General features: G+C 39.5%; 1 protein-coding gene across 1 annotated transcript in view; it reads left to right on the top strand.

Moving 5' to 3' along the window:
- CALCRL (calcitonin receptor like receptor) overlaps positions 1–23,914 on the top strand; it is a 62,789-nt gene extending 38,875 nt beyond the window's left edge. The window contains exons 7-13 of the mRNA XM_084209498.1: positions 4,822–4,948; positions 6,341–6,494; positions 7,679–7,739; positions 7,852–7,918; positions 13,318–13,536; positions 13,902–13,943; positions 19,822–23,914. Coding sequence (XP_084065624.1) covers positions 4,822–4,948; positions 6,341–6,494; positions 7,679–7,739; positions 7,852–7,918; positions 13,318–13,536; positions 13,902–13,943; positions 19,822–20,043 — 892 coding nt within the window. The 3' untranslated portion in view covers positions 20,044–23,914. The remainder of the gene's footprint in view (positions 1–4,821; positions 4,949–6,340; positions 6,495–7,678; positions 7,740–7,851; positions 7,919–13,317; positions 13,537–13,901; positions 13,944–19,821) is intronic.
- Positions 23,915–26,706: the final 2,792 nt, after the last annotated feature.

Here is a 26,706-nt window from a genome sequence, read left to right on the forward strand (position 1 = left end):
AAACATATTGAAAATAGGAAATGGAAAAATGTTTGTTCATTTTGGGTTTGCGATGTCTGGATTTTTCAGTGATAAATTACAGTATGATACTGGGAATTGGACACGGTGATCCTTGTGGGTCTCTTCCAAGCCCGGATGTTTTGTGATTCTGTGTTATGCCAAGCATCAACTGAACTAAAGACGAGTGGAAAACAAAATAGTGATGACATTTGATAGGTAGAGTAACATTCCAAAGTGGTACTCACAAAATATGACAACTGTAAGGGAACTAAGGCTAAGAGCTACAGTAGAAATGGAAATAAGAATAATCCCATTTTTTAATTCACAGTATTGTGTATGGCAGGCTTGCCATCTGCTGACTAACAATTATGTCACCTTCTTGAAAGGAAGTTTGAGCAGTGTGTCACCATTGTCCCAACAGCTTGTAATACAATACACAGGCCTTTTGAAATTAGTCTTATTACTTCATATTTGGTGAACTTTCTTTGCTTCCCTATGAAAGACTCCTTTTCTTTTCTTTTTCCTTTAAGAAGCTGCTGCGGCCTGGTGGAAAGGTGAACGCAGGAGTGTTGCCACATGGGCAGAGCTGAGAAAGACAAGTTGTTCCCTGTGCCCAGAGCAGGCTGCCCTTGTCAGCCTGCTTTAATCATTTCATAAACACCTTCTCCTTGGCACTGCACATCTGCTCCTCACACTCTCCTGCTCCTGACCCAGCTGCCACACTCCAGCCTCCATTTCCTCCTGACATTTAAATAGCAATAGCAGGTACTGCCAGTGCCAGTGGATGCTGCTCTTCTCATGCTGTGGGCTTTGATTAGGTGGAGGCAGCTGATAGCTGATTAAAAAAAAAAGTTCTTTTTAGTCTGTCTGAAAGCAGTGCTCCTATTTTAGCTGTGCATTATTTCCCCAGGCTTCCACAGCATTTCTGCAAATCCCCAACAAACAGGAGTGTTTCAACTTTGTAGCCTTTCCTTTGAAAATCCAGTATTCAAGATGGCATTTCAGTTTTTTTCTGATCTCGTTTCATGAGGAAAACACATGTAATTGGTTTTCAATCAATTTCTTTTTGTACTGTCTGTAAAAACAACTCTTCTCCTTTCCAAATTCACTTTCCTTCCACAAACTCAATGTGTGAAATGGCTCTGAGTCATTATAAGAGCTTTGATTTTGCATAAAAATCGACAGTACTATTGCAATAAATGTCACAAAGTTTAGCAGACTAAATATCTAATGTGACAGGAAAAATGCTTTAACACATGGGAAAAGAAAAGGATTTGGAGGAGGAGATGATTTTACAAGTTCACAGAGAGTCAAGCATGATTCTTCTATACCATAATATGAAAATCAAAGTAATTTCATCTTTGCTTGTGGCACTTACTGCAAAAGCAGGTGATCTGCTGTGCTGCCATCCTGTGTCATGTTTGTCTCACCATCCAGGGATTTTCTTCTCTGAGAGCAAGATCATCCTTCCTCAGAGACCACATGGAATGAATCCAGACCCACAAACCACATTTTCTAGACTGTGGTTATGTTGGGATATAAAAGGAAATTACAAAATTCAAAGGAAGCTTAAGAAAGTCCTCTGCAAGCTGTTCTCCTGGGATGTACAGTTCCTCTAAATTATTTTTAGTAGCAGAAGGGTATTTAAGGACCTAGATTAATACCAGGATGTATTATGTATCAGCTAAGGCTGGGATAATTATTCATAGCTTTAACAGGTGGACTTTTTTTTTTCCTATTGTGGGGGGTGCCTTTGAATTTGTCATTTCCAAAACATTTAATCTGTAAGTCAACTGACAGTTTCCAGACAACATTTGCAGGATTCCTGATCATTAGGATATCTTTAGATTTGACTAGAAATTTGGATCTTTTCTCCAAAGGAAATATCAACTGTTTTGGATTTGAATTATTTTTTAGGACTAAAATTTTTCTGCATTTTAAATTTTTTTTTTCTTCAGAAAACTTTCTCCTTGGAAATACTTGTCCAGCTTGTGACTTGTGCTCCCCCAAGTGCATTGGAGTTCTTGGTTTAACAGAGTGAAATGGGTCATAAGCCTGGAACTCTGAACATCTCTGAAAACTCATCTATGAGACATAAAAGTAACTTCTTGCAGTGTCTCTGCTTTCTCGTTGTGACATACTCGAGATCATGCATGTGTTGCAAATGTTAAAATAATTGTATGGTTTTCATAAAGAATGAAAATTGAGGCAAGAGAATACTTTAAAAAGCAGTGATTTAAGATAAAGGGGAGCTGCAGTTTCAAAGTTGCCCCCACCCCTCCCCACAAAAATCAAAGCAGCCAAAAAAAAAAAAAAACCAAACCCCAAACAAACCCACCCGAAACAAAGGAGTTTTTGATCAAGTGTCACATCAAATCCCATGACAGCATTCACAGAGGAGAGTAGCCCTGTGTTAAAGAGAGAGTGGGCAAAGCACTGATTATGGGATTGCTGTGGAGACAGAGCTACCTAAATCACCCAGTTAATGTCATCTGAACTGATAATTCCCCTTAGGTGCTTACATGAATCTCACTGGTTGAATTTTGCAGTATTGAAATACCTTAAAAACTTAGATCTCAAACCCACTTAGGGGCTTTTGAAAATATCACCCTTTTTTCTTTTGGAGAAATTATTTTTTCCCTAGTTCCCAAGATTTACAGGAGTCAAAAAAATAAAATAAAAGGGAAATAGATAATAGATAATATAGTAGGAAGTCTCTTTTTATTTGAGGTTTAATTGAGGGGTTGGTGATTCAAATGTTCTTAGATCATAAACATGAGAAAAAAGTGATTAAAGGATATTATGTCATTAAGAAAAACGGTCAGAAAAAAGGACTATAGGAAGGATAACAGAAGAGAGAGGGTGGGGAAGCTTAGGAAAAATCTTTTTATTACCAAAAACAGTCTAAGTTTTTAAATGTCATCAGTCTTGCTTTCTGTTTCTTGTCCGGTGATCCCTTCAGTTCTTTCAGGCATGGGTGGAGGTGGGTGTGGATGGGTGTGTTTGAATATTCAACAGGAACAGCTGCGGGATGACCCGGAGCGATGGCCCCATTAGCTGTACGTGCTCTTCCTCGCCTGAGCCTTGAGCCTTAACAATAAGCAGACAGAATTCCAGAGCTGTTCAGGACTTGTTTACACAAAGCCCTCCGCTGGAATCTAGCATTGTCTCTCTTTTCATATATAAAACATACAGGGGAAAAAACCCATAGAAAAATACATTTGCAAAGAATGTAAGACCCTGCATGTTATAATAATTAAATTTTATCCTTTTGGGGCATTAAAACAAGACTCAAATATAATGTTAAAGAGCCTAATGGAACTTTTTTTTTTCCCTCGAATTCATATGCAACCCTGTTTTCCATATTTTCAACCTTTTTCTTTTGTGTTTTCTTCAGCCAAATGACACGTGGCAACCAAAGTTTCCTGTAGGTCCCTGTTAAATGGCAGCACTGGTTTCTAGAGGGGTTTCCTTTTCCTGGCCCTGGTTTTAGTGCCGTGGGCTTGGGCTGTCTCAGGGCTTGCACAGTGAGAACTGTGAGCTCAGTGCAGGGATCTGTGGGTGCTTGGTACACTGCCCTTGTGGGAGCTGCAAGGATGCAGCCAAGCTCTGCCCTGTGGCCAGGCTTATGGGGCTGTCCTTTTTCTCCTTTGTGTCACCTTGGTTGTTGTTTCATCTGTCAGCAGTTTTCAATATACTCCTCCAGCCTTTGTGAAGATTCCATACCTGCATTTCTCTGAAAAAATGTAAAGGTCTCCCTTCTAGCCTCTCAAATTAAAAATGAATCACCAATGTCCCTCCTTTATCTTTTCTTCCAGGCATGCTATTTGAAGAGGCCAGAAATAATGATTTACTTTTTTTTCTCCCTTGGGTGACAGTTTAGACACGTCCCCTGCTGCCCTTTTGAATGTGTTTCTGATTTTTCTCAGTGGCATGTGTGTAAGTGGTAGATTTTCTCCCCCAGCTGGTCATTCCCAAGGGTCAATTGGCTGCACTCCATCTTTCTGGCCATTAACTGGAGACAGACAGGTGTGGGGGCTCTGCAGCAACTCCATGCTGCCTCTGAAGCAACCCAGGAGTTCACTGAAAAACTTGAATGAGAAGCAGTCCCTCCTCCTTGATTACACTAAGTTATTCCTGCTTCCTCTAGAATGGCAGAAAAACAGAAAGTTGCTGCACCTAAGTTCAACGTTCTTTGAGATAGATGAATTTCTGTTGGGGTTTTTTTATCTTCCAAAGATATTCTCTCTTTAATTTTATTGCAAGATTACAAGCAAACTTTAGAAATTAACACTGTTAAATGCAGTACTCTAGGGATTTTATGATTGCGTCCTATAAATTTTTATAACTTAGTTATACACGAAAGTCAGGGGGAGATTTGCATGACTTTGCTTATTTAGATCTTTCTCTAGCTTTGGGCTGAAGGAAAGAGAACAGCAAAGATGAGAGTAACAAGATTTGCCCTCAAAAGACCTGAACAGATTTAGGTAAATGGAAGCAGGGTAAGACAGCTTCATCAAGCACAGGTGTGATAGGTAATTAGGTACTAACCAAAAAGAGTAAATCCTCTGAAAATTATTATCAGCATTTAAATAATTTTCAGCTGGCCACTAAAAAGCAGATCTTTCACTATAAGCATATTGGATCTAAATGTACTTTCTTCCTTTTGCTGTATTAAAGTTGCTCTGGACATGAAGAAAGGGTTGATGTAGGACTTGTTAGTAAAATCAAGAGCTCTAGCATTTCCAAATGTCAGAGTTGTCCCCAAGTACACATAATTGTCCTCCCATGTACTCATTTGTTCTTGTTTCTCTTTTCCAGGAGCTTGAGTTGCCAAAGGATTACCCTGCATAAAAATCTGTTTTTCTCTTTTGTTTGCAACTCTGTTGTAACAATAATTTCACTGACGGCCGTTGCCAACAACCAGGAATTAGTTGCAACCAACCCAGTAAGTGAAAGTCTGTTTGGCAAAGTCTGTTTGTTTGTAGGTGAGTGGCTCAGAGAGTGGTGCAGCCGAGCTGGGAGTGCACAGCTGATGAAATGCTGTGCGCACTGCTCCTGACGCCTGTCCGTGTGACAGCAGACGTCTCTCAGTGCCTGGCACGCTGCACTTTCCAGGCTGTGAAATAGGAAAAGTGGGACTGAGCTCACTGGGTGCCTCTTCCCTGCTCTACAGAATAGCTTTTGCCCCAAAACAACTGCAGAAAAGCCTATTCTAGATGGTTGTGCTTTATTGTGAGAGTATAAGGTTCAGGGAGGCTGACAGCTGAATTCACCAAGGAAGGGCAGGAAAAAAGGTTTTACAAGGTGTTTTGGATCAGTCTGCTAGTTTCTTATGGCTTTAACTTGGCCATCTTCAGTTAAAATAAGTACAATTTATATTTTTGCAACATTGTATTCTAAAGATGAAGTACATAAATAAATCCATAGCTCCGGGTTTATTGTTATTTAGACATGGAAGATAAATCGTAATTCTGTGGAAATTAGGTTAAACACTGCAGAAGCTGAATCGAGTAAAAAGATAATTTCCTTTTCTCCTGTAGAAGCAGTCATCAATGTGCTGGAAAACATACCTGAGATAGCTGCTAATAATCATCATCAAGTGAGTTAGGTAGCAGAAAATGGTAAAACAACATCGGGGTTTGGTTTGTTTTAAGCCAAGTGGCAGAAATAGAACAATCAAACAGGCAGCAATACTGGAAGAAGGGAGAAAAAGGATTTAATGTGATCAAATCTGCAAATTAGCTGTTGCTCCTTGTTCACAACCTCACATTTTAGACTTCCAAATAAATTATATTATAGCATTTGAACTGTAAAATATATTTTGAATTAAGCTAAATACAAATAATAAATGCCAGGCTTCTCCAGAACCTACTGTGAGCTCTCAGTCCCTATGTGCAGTTATAAATAGATTAAAACTGGAAGTATTGTAAGCATTTTAAAAAAATGAATTGTTCTCTGGGGTAGTTATATGTTGTGATGAGTAAAAACTGAGAGGGGATTACTGTCACACAATTTAAGGATTTGGAATGGTTAAGTGTGGTAAGGTTTCCCATAAGGCAAAATATCATAGCAGCATCCTGTCACGCTGGAGGATCTCAGGGTCCTTGTGTTTGAAGAATAAAAATCCAGACTCAGTTATTAGTTTTATGTCACCATAAAGTAGGGTGTTTTAATGTCATGAAAATTCTATTTTAAAAAGTAAATAAATATGTAATTGTAGTGCAAAACAGAATAAACATTATTTCAAGTATTATCTTTTTTCCACTTTGCAAATAAAGCTCTGAGATTTCTGCAAATTAAAAATTTATGTTATACTCTTTTTTTTTTTTCCTTGCAGGTTAGTTGCAAAGTGTCACAGTTCATCTACCTGTACCTGATGGGTTGCAACTACTTTTGGATGCTGTGTGAAGGCATTTACCTGCACACACTGATTGTGGTGGCTGTTTTTGCTGAGAAGCAGCACTTGATGTGGTATTACCTTCTTGGCTGGGGTATGTGATTTCACCTTGTGCATTTTCAGGTCAATGCAGCCTCTTCCTCCTTCAAACACCCTTTGCCTCTCTGAGCTGTAGCTTTGAGTGAAGATGGCACACCCCAATTCTTTGTCTGGAGTGTTTTAACAAGCTTAGAAATATTAATGTAGGAAGTTGTGCGTACCTCTGCTGAGAGAGAGATTATGCATTTGTGGAGTCAGGAAGTGACTCCTCCTTTGTATAGAGAAAATAGTCTTCTATTATAAAAAAGACCTTAAGAAGTAATTATTCATTGTTCCTCACCTCAAAGATGTTTATTCAGGAGTGAATGTTTGTTTTCAGAGAAGTCTCGCCGTGCTGAGGGTGGAGGTCAGAACTGAGTTAGAGATGGCCAAGGATTTATTTTTCCAGCGCTTCCATTTGACCTGTATTGCTCACCAAGCAAACACAGAATAGCTGTAGCTGAAGATCTCAAGTAGTATCAGTATCAAAACCAACAAGCCAAGCCCACTCACTTCAGATAATGCACAAGGGCTTGTTCACAAAGTGAAAGTGAAGGCTCTGGCAGCCTCCCTGCATTGGCACACTCAGCTCCAGTGTGATGGGTACCTGGGTCACTGTCCCACTGCAGGCACAGCTGGAAGGTCACAGGTGCTCAGCAGCTCCTGAAGATCAGGCACCCCCAGAGGGTCAAGGGCCCCAGATGACTAATTTGCTTATTCTTTCTTTTTTTTTTTTCATTTGGCTTAATTTCCTGAGTCTAATTTCAAAGTTTTTTTTAACTACAGCACGGTGTTGATACTTTGTCCTCATCCCAGTGAGAACATGCTCACCACTGTTAAAGCTGTGCTCATGAATGCACCCACCATTTTAATATTACCTTCCCATTGCTGTAACTGCAGATTGCAGCCTGAAAAGCATCTGTTAATGAAGATCACTTGTTGTATTCTAAAAAGTTGATTTGCCTTTCCTGTGTGTTGCTGTGGATTTCTTGGCAAGTCGGTGGGAATAAGGTTTCACACAGCCCTCAGAAAGAAATCTAAGGAAAGAAAGTTTAAATTGGTCCATGTTAGTTTATTTTCTCTGCAGGTATATAGTTTGGGTGAGGTGAAAATACAGAAGATTCCTACAAAATATGCAAGTTTGCTTAGTTATTAACTAGGTTTTACTAATGAAGAAAATACTGCCTTTTTTCTCCACAGGTTTTCCCCTGATCCCTGCCTGCATACATGCTGTTGCAAGAAGCTTATATTATAATGACAAGTAAGTGGCTTCAGCTTACTTTGCAAAACTTTATTTTCTTTAAGGTTAAAAAAAACCAAAACAACAAAGCTAATAAATGCCTTTTTTTTCTTTCCTTGTTTGTTTTCTGTAGTTGTTGGATCAGCTCTGACACTCATCTGCTTTACATCATCCATGGCCCTATTTGTGCTGCTCTCTTGGTAAGCATTTTTCAAATATAATTTTGTTTTCTTGGGGGTTTTTTTCTGGCTGTTCTTGATGAGCTTACAAAGGTAAGAGACTTAAGCTAACATTTAGAGGTCACTGTCACTTGTGAGCCTGCTGCTTGACCCAGCAGGTGTCTCAGACACACAAGATACAAGAACTCTTGGCTTATTAAGGATCTGTGTTTCTGGTCCTTGGAGAAACTCAGGGTTTGCAATGTTGATTATCATTCCACTTAAATGCCAGCAACAAGGAAGGACTAAACCTTACCTGGAGTACTGGATGGGAATAGCTGAGAATGCCTCTCATGGCCAGATTAATTGCCAGGTGGACCTGCTAGGGACCTCACTGTGTCATTGTGCTGTGGCCAAGCAGCCAGTGGCTTTGGATGCCAGGACTGACTGTGGCTGGGAATTTGGGATGGAGGGAAATCACAGCAGGCACTTTGTGAGAGAACCAGTACAAATGGTTCTACCAGTACCCGTGACTGCCCCTGTCCTGATACTAATTTAGCACTGTCTGCTTTGGCCACTGGGGTATTGCAGCTCCTCTGTTTCTGGAGTGCTCAGGAAATCTTAGAGCACAGTGTTCTGTCTGACACCCCAAGCCAATGCCAGCTCTATTCAGTGTTCACTACTAAGTGAAATTCTGGGTGAGTAACTGAGGACATTACTGCATAAAAACCAATCTTGTATGTCAGTTGCACTAGGGCTGGATTTACCCTATGGAATTCAGGCAGTAGACTGTTGCTAAATAGAAATAGGTATGCACTTAATTAGCATAATTAGCATAATTAGCCTAGAAGCATTCCATATGTCATGAGCCCCTGACTGTGTATGACAGTAACTTTTTTATTGTAGCAGAAACCTCAGGCTGATCTGGCCAAACTGCTGAGTCCATGTCTGCTGACTTTCCTCCCCACTTTTTAGTTCACAAAAAAAAGTTGATAGGAATAAAAACCTTGATGAAAATCCCTTCCTAACTTCATGGAATGAATTTCAGTTTCTGATCTACACTTTGCCCTTCTGTTACCTTGTTAATAAATATCTGTGGAGGGCATTCAGTGAATAGAGAATTCTCTCAGAAGACGGTTGTATAAACCCTGGGATTCTTGTGACTCCCTTTTTCATTCACAGTGAAATTAACTAGTGAACTTAAATTTTGAAGACTGTGATGATACCATGACACACCTGAGCCCCTCTGTGTGGGCAGCCAGAGCAATGCCCATGAAGTTATGGAGAGCTGTGACCCTTGGGGTATGGATTATTGCTGGTAATCTCTTGTCCTGTCAGATAGGTCTGCTGTATCTGTTCATGTAAGGATCAGCTGCATTCTAATCGGTAAACTTAGACCCAGTTCTAAATCCTTTCAGTCTTTATTCTCTCTACTTTACACAGAAAATGAAATCCTGTTTTCACAGAAAAGTATAGGGGTTTTTTTTAGTGGGTTGTTACTTCCATTGTTCTGGTGTCTCTTCACAGATCTATCACTTAAAACTCTTTCAAACACAATTTTTATTAGAATTTGCTTTAAATAGCAATGTAAAAATTTGTGTAAAATCCATAAGACTGTAATATCTCCCATGAAGTGACCTCATTTTAGGATGTAAGGTCATTTTTTTCTCCTTCTAAGCAGTGGCCTCCACAAAATCACACTGCAAGTGGCCAGACTCCTGTGGGATTCAAATGCTCTGGATCCGTCCCAAATGACCAAGTCTTGTTTCTATTCAAGGCCACACTAAGAATGTTCTTTGATTTTACTGGAGGCATAATAATCATCTCTGTAGGGTTGGTCTGGACAGTGTCTTTGTCCATCCTCTTTGCAATTTACAACTTTGTTCACCTGATATTCCTATATTTTTCATGACCTAACTAAAAGTATTTCTCTTGTATTTTTCTTGCCTCAGTACAATGAGTAAATTTATTTGAAAATCATGCAGGAATAATAGATTACACTGTACATCTTGCCTGTAATGTGAAAGTACTTTAAAGGAGTTGCTTTCCTTTCTGGAAGCAAAAAAAAAAGGGTTTTTTTGTTTCAATTCAGAAAAGACAAGGCAGGGCTAAAGATGTTAGATTAAATGCATGTGTTTAGGCTTTGTGAACAGAACCCTCATTTGCTTAAGCAGCTTGCTTGCCAGATACAATTTCCACACTTTACTAAGCATGACCTGCTTTAGTAGACATTTAAGCAACAACATTAAACTGCAAATTAGATAACGAGGGGGAAGACACTGTTTCTATTTGCAGGAGCAGATCTCAAAGAACGTGGAGGGGACTGTCAAGTGGGTGCCAGGGAGAATTGGCAGAAACCAATGGGAATTTAACTCTTGTACACCACTGAAAATCCTACAATTACATAAAGTTAAAAACAACGCTGCTTTTATGGTCCTGTTGTTACGTAACTGTGGTCAGTTCTTCTGCCAAAGAAACAGGAGCAGACATAGGTTGCACTTTGATTGGAATTGTCTTCAACTGACCATTAAATTACAACTGTCTGCCTAAGCACTCACAATTAAAGAAACAGAGTGGGAATGAGACAGCAGAGGGGGATGTTAGTTTGTGTGCTAGACAAATATTGATCAAAATTTTGAGGGGGGAAGGGAAAAAGAATTGGTTTGAACTTCAGTGAGAGCAGTAGTGACTTCCATGTAGACTTCAGATGTGCCAGTGCTCTTGTGGTTTTGTTTGTTTGGGTGCCTCTGGATTATTTAGCTATGACATTTTTTATATGAATATTGTCACAGGGATGTTCCTTTCTCCCTCCCTGCAATAATGCTGTCAGACTGTAATACCAATCAAGTATTGGTATTGCAGTCTGACAGACCACTTCAGATGCAAGTTCTGAGTGAAGGTGTGCTAGAAGGAAGTTCAGGTGCTCCCGGCTTTGTCTTTCATGTTCTTGTGTTTAATGACTTTAAGCTGAATTTGGTGCCAGGCTTAGGAGTTTAGATATTGAATGCTCAATTGTGCAGGCAAAGATATGGAGCTGAACAACTGCACTAAAAGCCAGGCAGTGGCTACCAACTGATATCTAAAAATATCTGAGTGCCTCAAGTGAGAATGGCCTGTTTATGTCATCCTAAGGAAGAATTGAAATAGAATTTAAACCTACAAGGATTACTATACTACTTGGTGCAAACTCAGTATGGAAAAAGTAGAAATATCAGGGACATGAGGAGAGTTTAATTCAAAAACTGCAGCCCCTATTGACTTAGGAACTCGGCTTCAGTTCACTGCCACTCTCAAGCCAGACTCTAAATGCTCCTGAGTTTCCAGTATAGACACCAACATTTTTTTTGTGTCTAGGATTGCCTTCTCTGCCTTTGTTTCTATTTTTGCTCAGTTGCCTTGTTCAGTTTTCAGGTCACTGTGGGGCTGTTGCTATTTCACTCTGTGTTCATTGTGCAGATAGCACAACAGAGCTCCTTTGGGCTTTTCCAAACCATCACAGTCAATTTGATGATAATGTGCGTGCGAGGAGTTCCACTGCCCTACTTTGGCTTAAATGTAAAAATCTACTCAGCACCTTACTTAAAACCAGAACTGCTTTCATCACTTTAATTAAAAATTCAGTTCATCCCGATCTCGCTCATATTTTCTGACAGAAGAGATATTCATCAAAAATTGGTGCTACATACTTGTACTGACACTCATCCTGTTCTCCTCAGCTCTGCCCTCTGCTTTGCCTCCTCCAGCTTTCTCTTTGCCCTTTTTGCTATTTACAAACTCTTTGCATGCTTAATTTTGTGCATTTTGGTTTTGGTGGATGAAACAAATAGAAAACCAGCTCATTGTGTGCTGCTATTTATGCCTGGCTGCTGCAACTTTCATCTTCAGCTAGCACTTAAGGGCAGTGTTATAGGAATTGGCCACACTACCAGAACATGAGAGGACAGAAAGCTCAGCGTTTGAGACGTGCTAATGTTGAACAAATAGATTTGAGAAGGATTAAATTTAGAAATGGAGGAAAGGCTCATTGTCTGCACATACTATAGGAAGTTGGATAGGGATCGTGGGCTACATAAAATCTAAATAAATCCCTTGAGAAAGACTCAGAAGACCTTGGCTGTTTAAACAAAGCTTAAAGGTAGCTGGAGGCTTCCAGGAGAACTTCATGCAGTAGTTTCCTATGTAAAACAGCTTCCTGTTAGAGTTATTTAAATAGCATGTAAGTAGAATATAAATAACATCCCATATCTGTAAAGGGCCGTGTTGCTATAATAGCACACAGCTATTTATTCTGAAAGCCTGAACTGACAGAAAGAATTCTTCCAAGGCTGTGGAGCGTGACACCCATGGTCTGAAATGCCTTCCCTGCTTGCACTTGTGCTACAGCAAGACAGAGAATTCCTCCTAGACCAGGAATTCTGATGTGTTTTAGAAGGGATTTGTCTGTCTGCCAGCTTCTTCCCCTACCCCCCTTTTGTCTCTAGTTGTTGGCAAGGGCAGACAATCCTGCTGAGGCAGAGATAGGAGCAGAGCCTCTGTCCCTTCCATTGCAGCTCCCCAGAGCATCTCTGTCCTGTCTGTGCCTGGGATAAGGGCAGGGACTGGCTGAGCTCCCAGGGTCTCATCTGCCTGCAGCTTCCACCAGGGGCTGCACAGGAGGTGAGGGTGGGCTGGGATCATCCCTAGGGCTGCTGTGGCCCTGGTTCCTCATCTCTGGGGGCTGTGTGTGTGTCCATACACATACCTGTGTGTGTGTATCAGTTTTGTGCTTGCTCACAATGACAGTTTGGGATTTTTTTCCTGGTCAAACTAGGAAAAAAAGCAGAGATAGACCACTTCTAGCAAAAGAAAGCCTTAGTAACTATGGAAATAAACAAGTTCAGTAGTGCAAGGGAATGACATAAAGCATCATCTCAGTGCTTGCCCCATTGGCAGCTCTGCTGAAAGAATAAAAAGTCCAACCATTGGCTACTGTAAGAATGCCAAATTCACTGTTTGTCTAGAGGAATATACAGTTCTTTGTAGCAGCATTTTGGTGATTTTTTTTATTCTTATTCTGATTTTACCTTCTCTATAAGTTTACCAAATTCACACTTGAAAAATAAAAAGTAGCTTTTTGAAGAACAGTATTTAAATACAAGGAGGGAAAAGCATCATTGTCTCTCTTGACCAACTTGAAAAGAATCAAACCTTCACCCATGCATTGTTACTGGCATCAGAGAGAAAGGTGTGTGGGTTGTTACCACTGGGAATGGGTGTGGATACTGGAAGTTAGAGCCACTTCTCCGTTACTTGAAGGTGCTTTAAAAGATGTTTATCTGGTATCTCTTGTATAATCACAGGGTGATTATACAAGTTTGTGTTGTCTGGTTTCCACTCTCCCAAGTCAATGTGTGGGATTATTTTCCAGACCTCTTTCTCAGTATCATTTCCTTTTCTGACAGGTGAACCTTTTCTTCCTGCTGAACATTGTTCGTGTTCTCATAACCAAGCTGAAAGACACCCACAAGGCTGAGTCCAACCTGTACATGAAGGCAGTGAGAGCCACCCTGATTCTTGTCCCCCTCCTTGGCATCGAGTTTGTGCTGTTCCCATGGCGACCCGAGGGCCGGATTGCCGAGGAGGTGTACGACTACGTGATGCACATCCTCATGCACTACCAGGTGGGAAGCAGCACCCAGCCCTGGCTGCCCTGAGCTCAGAGCAGCTGGCATGGCAATCAAATAAAAGAAAAATGGTCATGTTATTGCAGTTTTTAAAGGTCTTCATCCAGTAATCTTTGATTTCTCAGTATGCTGGATTTTCATTTACTTGCCTTCCAATTTTCAAAGGAAGGAGACATCGTGGCAGAAAGCTGGCCCCATGTTTTTAGTGGTCTATTTTTAGAAATAGTTCATCATGTTTAGATTTGTCCTGCATTGTCTGTGCTATCTGTATCTGAATTTTATCAGAAACTTTTAATTATCTCACACCTGAAGTAGCCCAAATGCATATGAATTAAAGCAGAATCTTTGTTTTTATTTTACAGGGTCTACTGGTAGCTACAATTTTTTGCTTCTTCAATGGCGAGGTAGAGTAACAACTTTTACTATATCTATAGTAATTATTCTTTTTTGTATGTTTTTGTTTCAGCAGTTAAGGAGGTGGTACTTTTTTCTTTTTGTTTTTTAATTTTATGTCTAAATTTGTCTAAATTAAAAGAAGAAAACAAAGTATCAGGATGCCAAAAGCAGACCTTGGAAAGGGCTGTGGGTTAATTCATGGCACCATTAAGTGTGTTAGGACTGATTCTTGGGTGCTGAGCTACACACATTTGTATTGATTAAGAAATTGAAAAGAGTTGTCACTTTGCTATAAAGTCCAGATAAGTATCATAACAATGAAAAGCAGTTCAACACTCAGAAGGTTTTTTTGTCTAGAAAAACCCAGAAGGTTTTTTTTGTCTGTGTTGGAAGCTGTACAGGATGTTATCCTGGAGAATCACTGCTTGGTCCTTCTGTAGCAGGAACAGGACCACACTGCAGAGGAGTAGCTGGGCTGGGGTATGGCTGTACCCCGTGGCAGGGGGCTGGAATTAGATGGTCACTAAGGTCTCTTCCAACCAAACTCCCTCTATGAGTCTGGGATTGTTTTATGAGGCTCTCTGAGAAAATTTTAGGCTGAGGTTTGGAAAAGTATTTTTTAGCACAAGTGCAAAGCAGCATTGCAACAGTCAGACTTTAACAGCTTGGTGCACTTAGGGCAGGAGTTTGTGTGGGTCACAAGTGCATGTTTATGGCACCATGATCAGCCAGTTCCAAGCACAGACCTTATTCTGACATGAGAGGATTGTGCCAGGTTTCAGCAATAGATGGTATTGATCCGGTTGAAGCTAACGAGCTGTTATCTTGGCTAGCTCAAGGTCCCCGGAGTGCACAGGATGACTTTCATGTAGAAACTCTTGCCCCAGGCTGTAGAGAGTACACTTCCAGAGGCTTAGTGTCAGAGATCAAAGTAGTAGGAAGGCTAAAAAAATATGTCTGAAATTGGTAATGTTGCTCTTGCTTGCAAAAAACAATAAAATAAAATCCCAGCAATCCCAAAACAAATGAACAAAACTACCCCCACCGAAAAACTGACTGGTAATTTGCCAACACTTTTGGCAGAGGAACAATTACAATGCTATACTTATTCCTACACATCTGTTTGCTCATTTGTTCTACATTTAGTGTTGTTACAGTGTAGGCTGTAAGCAGAAATTTGGGAGTAACCAGATGTTTTCCTCAGACTGAACCCTTAGGGGTTTTTTATCTAAAATTGTGCCAGTGTGTTTCTATAGTGTTCTTGGGCAGTAATTTTTACTCAAAGGTAAATATTTCACTAATGCTAGAATTGATTAGTGTAGATTGCCCTTCCTTCTCTTCCCAAGTCCAAAGCTGACAGAATTGCAATGAAATTACCATGGGCTTTGAAGGTTTATTTGTGTGTCTTTGTTGTGTGTCCCCCACCCACCCAAATGCATGAGTCTCACTGATTTTTTTTTTTCCAAGGAGGTAGAAAATATGAAGATAGGCTTTGTATGGGGCAGGGGCCTTGATCTGATTTTACCATAGAGTAGATGCAGGTTCAAGTCCCTGCTCATACATTAACTTCAAAGCAAGAACGTCATTAACTGTTCTGGATTGGATCTGATCACTGCCCTCACTCTGCATTGGCATCTCACACACTCTTTCCCTTCTGCAGTGCAGAAAGCTCAGGATGCCTTCACAATGCCATAGTATAGTTCAGAATGCCTTCTAAAAACAGGTGTTTTGAAAAAAATCAGTTTGTTCTGCTCCAGTGGAAAATTAAGGAGGAGGGGTGGAAAACCTTGAAATTTCTACAGTTTTTATGAAACAATTTTGTCCACTGCTCAGTTCTGTCTTCATCCTTGTGCCTCTTCCAAGGCTGCTTTTCATTTTAAATTATGATTTATTTTGAAATCTATTCCTGTATCTGTTAATATTTTATTGTTACAAACTCATATTTTTTAACATATCCTTTTCTGCTGTGTAAGAAAAACCAAAACTGAGTCATCCTCTAAATTCACCATGGGCTCATCAGGGGTAAAAGATGAGCTCTTCCACAACTCCTACAAATGCTAGTAAGTGAATCACTGCTTGAATATCTAGTAATATTTAAAGAATATATCAGAATAATATTTAAAGGAGGACATAGGTATTTTAACATTTACTAATTTAGGCAGTCAATTTTTAGACCATAGACCTTGACTCATTTAAACATAAATGTCTGTACTTGCTCTCTAGAGAGTGGAAATTTATCCTTTTTAAACCACTTTTGGGTTCAGTGCTTAGGTGACCACTATTTGCTTTTTTAAAATGATTTTCAGTACACCTTGCTCAAGAAAGGACATAGTGCTTTATAAACAACTGTATCAGTAAGAAAATGCAAGGGGGGAAATTGTAGGTAGGGAAAAATGCCAGCACAGAAAAAATATCTCTCCTTTGTCTCCTAAAAGGTTCTAGCCCCAGCAAGTGGGGTGAAGAACAGGGGTATTAGCAACTAAAAACTGCTAAAAGCACTAGTTTCTTTCTAAGTCTTAGCCTGTTACTGTACATTTTAGTGTGTTCTGCACCAAATATCAGGAGCCAAATCCTGTTCAAGCAAGACACTTCTGGCCAAAAAGTGAACAAAAGTAATCTGCTAGGATAGAACTTCAGTGAAGATGAATTAAGAAATGTAAGAAAAATAGTTGGTATGTGCTGCTGACTGTAGCCAAGGAACATCTCCAGTTTGCTGAGCAGAGCAGCCAGGGATGGCCTGTCAAATCCAGTTCTTACAGGCACTGCAGCTGCTGGCCACAGAGCTCCTCCAGACAGGGTGGATGTGCAAGCCCTTCAGCTTGGATCCTCTGTGTCAGGGCTTCCCCAAGGACACTCACAGTCAGTCTGCTCATGGGCCAGCAGCCCACAGTAGGATGCTCTCAACACATCAGGTTTGCCAGCTTCAGATGGCCTGGAGTGGCTTTTGGGGTCATACAGGCTGTGGTCAGAGGAGAAGCTTGCCCCACATCTCTGATCAACCAGTAGGAAGATTCCTGTTGAAATTTTAATAGCAGGTGCTGTAATGACCTACATGATCTGTGTAAGCCTTGTGGGGTTTGTTTGCTTTTTTCTTTTCATTTCACTGCTCCACAGAAATGTTGCCATGAAGAGCATAGTCTCAGGTTTGTAAGGTTATACAATCTCTTGTACAATAGATGAGATACATGAGGCCGTGTTGTGATTTGGTTTTTTTGGGTTTTTTTCTCCTGGTTGGCTACTGAGCTGTTTAATTTGTCTGATATCCAACATCAAGCTAGCAGTCTTATAGGGCTGGCTGGAAGGAGTCCTTCCTGCAAACTCATCAAATCCAGCCATTATTAAGTTATAAGGTGAGAAAGAATGAAACATTCTTCCAGCTGGGACCAGCATCTCTGTTAATGACTGAGAAACACAATTACATTATTATAATATTTTTCATTCAATGCTTTAATATCCTTTCTTGTGACAAAGTTACAAAGTTCTACCCCTCCTGAGCTGAATTTACAGCTCCATGCCACTGCTCAAAGCTGAGGAGAAAGTGGTAAAAGTTCTGTTCTCACTTTGTGGGCAGACACACGTATTGCTAAACAGAGGAATTGTAATTGATTTTTCCTATCTTTTTTCTATAAATGATTGGAAGGTTAGAGAAGACTGAAAGCCACTCACAACAGATGAAAGGATGTAAGACCCTCCAAGAACAGACACACAGCAGCACAGGGGTGCAGTCCTGATTCAGCAGGGATGGAGAGGCTTTGGGAAGAATGCCAGGAATAATGGCTCAGTTAGAAATGCATGAAAAGAGCGTGATGGGCACTGGGGCAGGCAGAGAGGAAATGCCCTTTACCCATAGAGAAACCCTTTATATAGCTCTCTGTCCCTGGCATGGAGCAGCTGGACTGCTTTCCCCTGGAACTAGCCCCAGGACACTTGCAGGGATGCTGGTGGCTCTCAGGAGCTATGGAATCCTTTAGATTGGTCAACGAATGCTATTACCAAGCAAAAATAAGATGAACAATTGTTACTGAAGGAACCAGGAGAAGTGTGGGAGAGGAGTGGAGTGTGTAATTTGGCAAGCCTAGTTAATCTCCCAGCTCTGCCAAGAGACTACTTTGACCTTGTTAAGCCATTTAGTTCCAGTTGCTGGCATTTTCCCCACCTCCAGCCTGTCTTGTCTAAAGTGAAAATTGCTCAATGTGTAATTTTTTGCATGTGTGTCTACGTTAAACTCTGAGCTTATTGAAGTAACTGACTGTGAAAGGAGAACAAATAGCACATAGCTTAGTGATGAACACAGATTGATTGATTCCAAACTAAATTCCAAGCTTCCCTCTTGGAAAAGCTGGAATTTTGAATATGCTCCTTGTCTTGGCTTTATGATAGATTACAGGAGATGGATTCAAATTGTGCAAAGACTTAAGGTGCTGTATTTGCTTTATTCTAAAGTTCTATGCAATGCATGTAATAATTAATCAAAAACTTCCCATGCTGAAACAAGAACTCAGCCTTTAGGCTCTGAAAAAGTGCACAATTTTGATATGGAAAGCAATAAGATATGAAACTCAAAAGTATTAAGATCATTGATTTCTCAGTGTTTGAAGATTTGTTTTTAGATGTTTGGATTGGATTAGAAAGTTTTTCTGAACAGTAAGAAAGCACTTCTTTTGCCCTAAAATGCTAATTTGTTATGTTAATTGGTTGATACTTCTTTCCTTACTTTAACATTTCCTTGTGAAGGATTTGAGAAACATGAAGTTCTCCTTCAAACAAAGGTTTCTGATATCAGACTGCAGGAAGTCTAAAAACTACATCCCTTTTCTTGTATTTATTTTTATTTTTCATGATTAAAGCCAGAGTAAAATTAGACAAAAGGAGCCATTGTGTGAGGGAAATGGAAAGCAAATATAAACCCTGAAGACATATGGAAAATCCTAAAAATATTTACTCACAATATAAACAATTAACTGGGGCAGTCACTGTTCACTGGTTAGCAGTTAGGACTGCTTTCTTTGCAAAGTTTGGCTGAAAAGGAAATTAAATATTCATGACCCGTAGGCAGTTTTTTTTAAAGTAGAAAAATGTTTGAAAAAGCAACAACAGGAGCTATTACCATTGTTAGATTCCCCACTTGGCATCTGCCCTAAAAGACTAATTCTGTGGGAATTTCATGAATGTGATACTTCGTCACTCCACTCTGCACAGGTGTTTAACCATACTGGAGGGCAGGAAGGCCATGACAAACATCACATCCTTTCAGTGGACATGTGTAAACCAGTGGGGCCTTCAGCTATTTTATCAGCTTTATTTTTAACTCTGCTAGAAATGTGGAGTTCAGGAATTTGCCCTTCTAGTCATTTGCTTAAGGTATGGCCAGAAATTGGGAAAGACTGACTTGTTCCAAAATCATGTAATGACTTTTGCCAAAAGACCAAAAGACTGACTTGTGCCAAAATCAGGTACTGATTACAGCAAATGTAAATTATGGTTTGTTGAGAGTAAATGGATTTATAGATGCTGAGGATGTGACCTTTTGAAAGTAAGGATGAACAGAAATTACTTTTTCCACCTCTGTTTCTGATCTCTCCTACCCTGGACTGCAGTTCACAGGGGGGGAAGCAGAAAATTGTGTGGCTGCTGTTCCTCCTGTAGCTGTGCTTTGTCTGAGCAGCTAGTGCACTACAATTGTAAAATGCCATTCCTTCACACCAAATTTGCTGAAAAATGATGCTTACCTAAGTGGTGAATAATTCAGAACGCCTCAAGTGCTAAATGGCGTGTAGGTTGGTATCCTTGCCCGGGATTGCTGAGCCTTGCTGAGACAAAGAACGAAGGGACAAACAAGGCTCCTGAGCCGTGGCTTACGTGCTTTCTGCTTTGTCTGGGGCACAGGTGCAGGCAGTGCTGAGGAGGCACTGGAACCAGTACAAGATCCAGTTTGAGCACAGCTTCAGCCACTCGGATGCCATGCGCACGGCCTCCTACACCGTGTCCACCATCAGCGACGTGCAGGGCTACGGCTACGGCCACGACTGCACCGGAGAGCACCTCAACGGCAAGGGCTACCACGACATGGACAGCGTGGCACTCAAGACTGAGAAGCTCTATGGCTGAGGGGCTGCCCCTGCCCCGTGCCTTGTGCCGATCCACAGCTGATCCAGTGACTTCATGGCCAGAAGATCTCAGCTACCTTGGGATGTGTTCTTCTCCTGGATGATGCAAACTAAACCAACGCGCTTCTCATGTATATATGCGTGTGTGTGTGTATACACACGTGCGTATATACTTGTGTTTGTGTATCTGTACAGTATGGACATCTGTACATATATATATCTATATATGTATGTGCATTTATATAGGGATACAAACTTTGCCTCTTCAGTTTCTACTGTGTAGACAAAGTTGGCAAATTTTTGTACAAAGGGAATCAATGAAGGATTTCTTATTTTCTTGGAAGTTTGTATAAGACTGTGCTGTGTTGAAGCCACTTCGTTTGCCTATAGAACCTTAGAGTGTAAGTACCATACTCTGTTGTCTTAATTCAACCTAAAATAGAGCAAAGCAAAATGGTTTAAGTAGGTGCAATAATAACAAGAAGTTTTCCAGGTTCTTTTTTTGGTCCAGCATTTGTTTGGCTGTCAAAAAAGCCTGACAGGTAGTCTAAGGTAACAGATACAAAGATAGATACTGCTGTTTTGGTTAAAGAGATTGATGTTTTGCTTTGGTTTGGCCAGTTCATTTTCTTCCCACTGTTTTACACCACTTCCAGTGTGAGCCTTCATGTACTTCTGTACTGCTATGTACTATCTTGCACCAAGATTTGAGCAATTTTATTTAAGCTTTTTCAGGATATTCAGAAGTGTCTCCTTCTCCTGAATTGTATGGAAGTTTCTTCTGGATTTAACAAAGACAAGACTGATGAGGCCTCACTGCCAGAGAGCAAAGGAGTAACCTGAGTCACTGTAAGTCCCTCCAGACACTCATAGTAACTGCAGCTGGTGGAACTGCATTGTGTGCTTAAGGAATTTACTCAGCTGGAGAAGATCATGTACAGAATTCCTTGTGGCATTGTTCTGATTTTACTTTGATGCATTTCCCTGGCCATATGCTTGATAACTTATTCCTTCATTCTTGGGGCAAAGTTTGGGTTAATTTTGTGGCTGTTTTTGCTGTCTGAGGTGAGTGTGCAAGACTGAGCACAGTGCACATGATATACTACCTTTAATGCCAGTATAAGAGACTCAGACTAACCAAGCAAACCAATGATAGTAATTCTCATTATTTGGAAAATCCAGTATAAGTTTTGTATGATAAAGGTTAAAAACTTCATGAATTGAGAATTTCAATATCGCTTTGGATTGGTTGATTCTGAATCTCTGTCTCAGTTAATTAGCTAAGACCAGTAATTTATATGTTGTTTCTTGGGTTCTGCTGGTGCATAAAGGTCTCACTGAGAACTTGGAGGTTGTCAGGAAGGTCTTGAGAAAATGTGTCTTTATAGAAACTTATATTTTTCTTAAATCTTTATGCTTTAAAGAAATAGTAGTTTTGTTAGGTGAAATGACAAAAATGCTCAAGAATGAGGGCATGAAACGAGTGAGTTCACTGAAAATTAAAAATGTAAGAAAAAAAATTTATACATTTCCTTTGCAGATAAGTCTACTTGAAGTGGGGAAAAGCCAAAATTAGGCAGAAGAAAAAGTAGATGCTGGAACTGTTTTGCTAATGAACATATTACTGATGAATGTAGTTCAGTGAAAAAATTGGAAGACAATTCTTTCTGAGACCAGTTTGAAATAATTTTGCATACAAAATTATTGTATACAAGCCATCTTGACTTTGACATTTAAACATTTTTGTCAGGAGCTTCTCTCTATGCTTCAATAGTGTCTAGGTAATTTTCAGTGTTGATTACTTTGTGACTTCATAAGGTGTTTAATGCTTTGTACTTACAAAGAAAACATTAGCAGGATGGGGCAAGGTCCTGCCACTTGCACCTTTCTTTAGGTTTTTTTTTACAGTTCTTATGTCTGGAGTTTGAATATAGGAAGTGTTTTATTATTGATACAGTTTCACAATATAGAATTTCAGCTAGGATGCACAAATGAAGATCTCTTCTGCAGGGCTGTCTGGTCAGTTGATAGGGATGATTTGAAGAATCTGTTCGATTGTGTAGAGTAGTGGGAGATCTGGCAATCAGATGTCACAGTCTCTCAAAATTTAAGAGTGACAGTAACAATGTCTGCTACAACATTACTAGAGGTTATTACAACTCTGCTTGCTGATCTTTGGTGTAACTTAACATTTGTGCCATGTTCTGAAGATAGCAGTGGAGCAGAGAATCCCTGCTCCAGTGTAGCAGCTTTACAATTGTGGGACCAGATCATCAGCTGGTATAAATAAATCTGTCTTGAGTTTCCTTTACACAATCTGCAGGTACCACTGAGGCTCAAAGCCCAGACAGGTGTCTGTCCATTTAAATGTGCTGTAAACCATTTATGGCACATTATTAGACAATTATTTCATGGTACCTGGTGGATTGTTGTTTTAATTAACAAATAGATGTTGGTTTGGAGTGTGATACAGTATTTGACTGTAATTAAGCTTCATTCTCAGAGAGGCAGTTCAAATTTAACAGACTGCAGATTTTGTCATTTAATATATATTTCTATTAGAGAAATGTAGTTATAATTTAGGAGAGAAAATTGTTTTTACAGAAATTACCCTGATTCTAGGTGGACAATCACAGTTTCCTTCTAGGCACATACCTCCCCATCTTCACTTTGGAAAAGAAACACAGCCAGCTGGATGTGCAAGAAAAGCTTTCTGGCTGTGAAGGGGCATATGGTATAGCAGAGCTGTATTTCCCCTCTCCTGCTGAGCTTAGATAATCTGTTTTCTAATTTGCATTGGAAAATACCAATTCCTTATTTTGTCTTCCTACCTCACCTTTTTTCAGTTTCTACACAGCTAAGAGAAGGGTCTGCTTCTTAAAATGTTTTTCTGTCACCATAAGTTAAAATCAAATTTTTATGCTGATTTCTCATGGCTCTTTTCTACTTTGTTATAGTCTATAGCTGTCTTCTCTGGGATGAAAGTAAACTCTCTCTTGGTTGGGCCGTGAGATTCCTTTGAACATGCAGATTATTTGTTTATTACCTGTTAGTAGTTGCTGTTTCTTTTTTTTTTTTTCATTTAGTGAGGATTTATTGTATCAACCTACAGGGGCTAAAGCAATAGTTGTCTTATATTTTTTATCTGTAACACCAGCATGTTATGATTCAATGAGAGAAAATGTCTATTTTTAATGCTACTGTCTTCAATTAATAGATGGCTGCATTGCAGGGTCCCTCAGTTGGTTGTTTAATGTTGGCATTTTATTATTCAGTTTTTCATGGTGGTGATCTACAAGAGTATTTGGCTGTAGAAACGCTGCAACATATACTCCTTTTGATGTCAAGAAACATTTGGGCTGGCAACCAGGCAACATTCATTTATTGTACTATGTAAATAAGATTAATAGAAGCTATGGCATTGTATTTATTGCTTACACTAAGAAGAAAATGGAAAAAATGTGAAGTTATTTTTTTGGTTGTTTCATTTTCACCTTGTTCATATGAATCATGCATTTTAATTGCTGAGAAAAGTATTGTTTCTGATCAATAAAATATTACTCCATTTATTCATCTCTCTTGTGCTGTAATATAACAAAGCTGATCTAAATTGGCTTTCACAGATGTCTTAACTCTGTGGTAGTTAAATATTAACCCAGGGAGAAAGTAATTACATAGAGTTACTAACAATTATTGTGGTTTTAAGTGTTTTTCAATACTTACATTTAATACTAGAGTGCTGAATTTCTGGAGGAAGTTTGTACAGATAATGTAAGATGACTGGACATAAAATTATTGACCTGAAACTTTCATATTCCTATTTCTTATCTTCTGAATCCACCTTTTAATAAAAAGTTATTAATACTTACTTACATTAAGCCAAAATGTCTGTTTCATCAGGAACTAAGAGCAGAGACTAAATTGAGTGTATCCATCTTCTTCATCCCCTCAGCTGAGGTGGAGGTAGATAAGCAAACCTGAGCTCAAATAAAAACCCAAGGAATATTTAACACCACCAGGGGATCTTAAATACTAGGTGTTAATACTGCTGTCTGCCTATTGCCCCTATTTAAAGTGTACCCATATCCATCCAAAAAATGCACTATCTCCTGCCTCACTTCATGACTTCTAACCAGCAACCTGTAATTGCAGGTAGGTTTTTTTTAACTCCAGTTGCTGGGACTGGCAGGCAGTGGAAATTGTTACAGACTCTAAGTTACATCTGTTCCTTCAGTTCTCTAATAATATTCCCACTTCCTGATTCTCTGTATGTACAGAGTTAAATCTGGTCCATTTAACAATTATTCTGTACTGTTATACAAGGAACTGTAGAGAAGAAGTAAATCCAATCCCCCAAATCCAAAAGCTGCTCCTTACAACATTTTATTGTAACTCACACACAGCAGTAGAGAAGGAACATAAATGATTGACAGCTACAGTAGCATTTTCCAATGCAGCATAGGTGGCCAAAAGCAATTAAACAGCAAAATGAAACCCAGCATCCTAACCCCCTCAGACTAAACTGTGATCCTTACACTTTCTATATCATTTTAAAAGAGGAAGTGTTCTTATTCATAAGTAGCCTCACAATAATTGAAACAAGCTTACCTGTATCCCATCAATATTGGCACAGAATCCTGATCCACTCTCTGCAAGAGACAAAGATGATGGCATTTGAAAATATTCCAATTACTACAATAGTGTATGTTCTTGCATGTTCTTGTTGTGACAGTCACCATTGATGTCAAAGTTCTAAAGCAAGGTTTTAGCTTTTGAAAATGATCTGACTCTGAAAATCCATGTGCCAAGAAAATACAAAATTCATTTTGAACTAGAAATCCATTCCAAAGTGAGTCTGACTGCAAGTGCAGCAGTGACAGACCCCTGTTTATAATTACAATTGTCAGTAAAACACCCTACAGCTGGAGCTCTTTAGCATCTTTTAAACCATACTCCCTATATGAACAACTCCAATTTATCCACATGGAGTTCGAGCTCCTTTTGAGGTAAATGAAATACAAGATTCTTTTTAAATTAAACTCAGTTTTATCACTGCTCCCTAAATTTTAAATATATTTTCAGCCTGTACTTCTAATGACTACTTCAAAGTTTTCTTCCCCTCAACAAGATTCACCACTCTAAATAAAAACTCTTACAAAGAGAAAAAGATCATATGATTATTGCTAATTCCTTTGATGCTTAATCCATTGCTTTATGTGAATTTAACAAAATGCAAATACAAAAAAAAAATCAAAGCCTGTTTTCTGAAAAGTGCTTATACACTATTGTTAACTCCTGACTTAAGATGAAGGATCTTTCCTGGAAATTCAGGTTTCACAATCAGTATCAAAATGAAAAATTGCCACAAGGGAAAAAGTGCCCAGAGGTGCTGGTGCTGTCTGGTGAATCCAAGTTTTATTGGTGGATGCAGGCAAGGTAAACTGAGTTCTCCCAGTGAAGGAGCAAACCCTTCTATGCAGAGATCTGGTTTGGAGCCAGTGGGCCCATGGCCAGTGCTTGGGGCAGAGTCCAGCAGGGAATCCCAAAGCTGTACAGCAAATACATAATCATAAGCCATGCACAATTTAGCAGAGGAGAAAAACTGGCTTGAACACAAGTATTCATCTATTTGCTTGGTTCCTTACCTTGATATTTGCAAATGAAAGGTGACAAACGTTTGCCTGTAGCAGAGAAACTCCTCCCAAAGGTTCTCCATGCATTGGGTAGGGATCACTGTAAAGTGGTGGTGTCTGACACAGTGAAGGCCATAGACAGCTGTTCCATTTTGTCACAGCCCACTGTATCTTCAGTAGCTTTGCATATAAATATTTAAGAAAACAAAATACTGAATTAGTAGGGAACAATATTTAGATGCTACAAAAAAATAGATTGCGCTAAACAGTAATGGCTATCAGAGAGTTAACACAATAAACATGATGATAAAAAAACATTGCTAGATATGAGGGAATTAGAGCAAAGGGGACAAAAAGCAGAATGAACTGTAATGTGCCTAATGTGTTATAAAAAGTTTTCAAAGCAGAGCATTGCTACCTTTCAAACCACATATTTATAGTCTTAGAGAAATTATAATGACTTTGTCCCTTACACTCCCCTGGATGTAGACCTGAAACATCAGAGAATAGCTAGTAACACAAATGCTTATTCCCATTTTCCTTAGCTAGCCTTGAACAGGAGCCAGATACATGCACATTTAGTAGAGATCCCCAAAGTGCATTTAGCACTGGTGTCCTGGAGGCTTTTGCAGCCACAGAGCAGGGCCCATATCTGACCTGTTCCTGTTACTCACAAGGAACTCCCATCCTGGTGTGCCAGCTGGACTCCAGCAGCTGTCCTCAAGCACTGGCTCCTTCTGGCATAGTTTGGGCAGATGATTGCAGTAAGAATTTCCTGACTCCAGGGTTTGCTTCCAGAGCCTGCAGGCATTCAGCCACCAGAGATACTTCAGGATCTGCAACAAGAAAATTCACAGCAAGAGCTCTCTGAGATGACCTGAAGATTCCTCAAGTTTATTATTTGTTTATTTTTACTATTTTACTATTTTTTTTAAATTTTCACTATTTCTTTTTACTAGTTTATTATTTATCTATACTGTTCCATGTGTTGTAGCACATTGCAGTGACAGTGCCTTGTTTTTCAATTCCCA

The sequence above is a fragment of the Fringilla coelebs genome, assembly GCF_963513975.1.
Source record: "Fringilla coelebs genome assembly, chromosome: 7".
Classification (NCBI taxonomy): domain Eukaryota; kingdom Metazoa; phylum Chordata; class Aves; order Passeriformes; family Fringillidae; genus Fringilla; species Fringilla coelebs.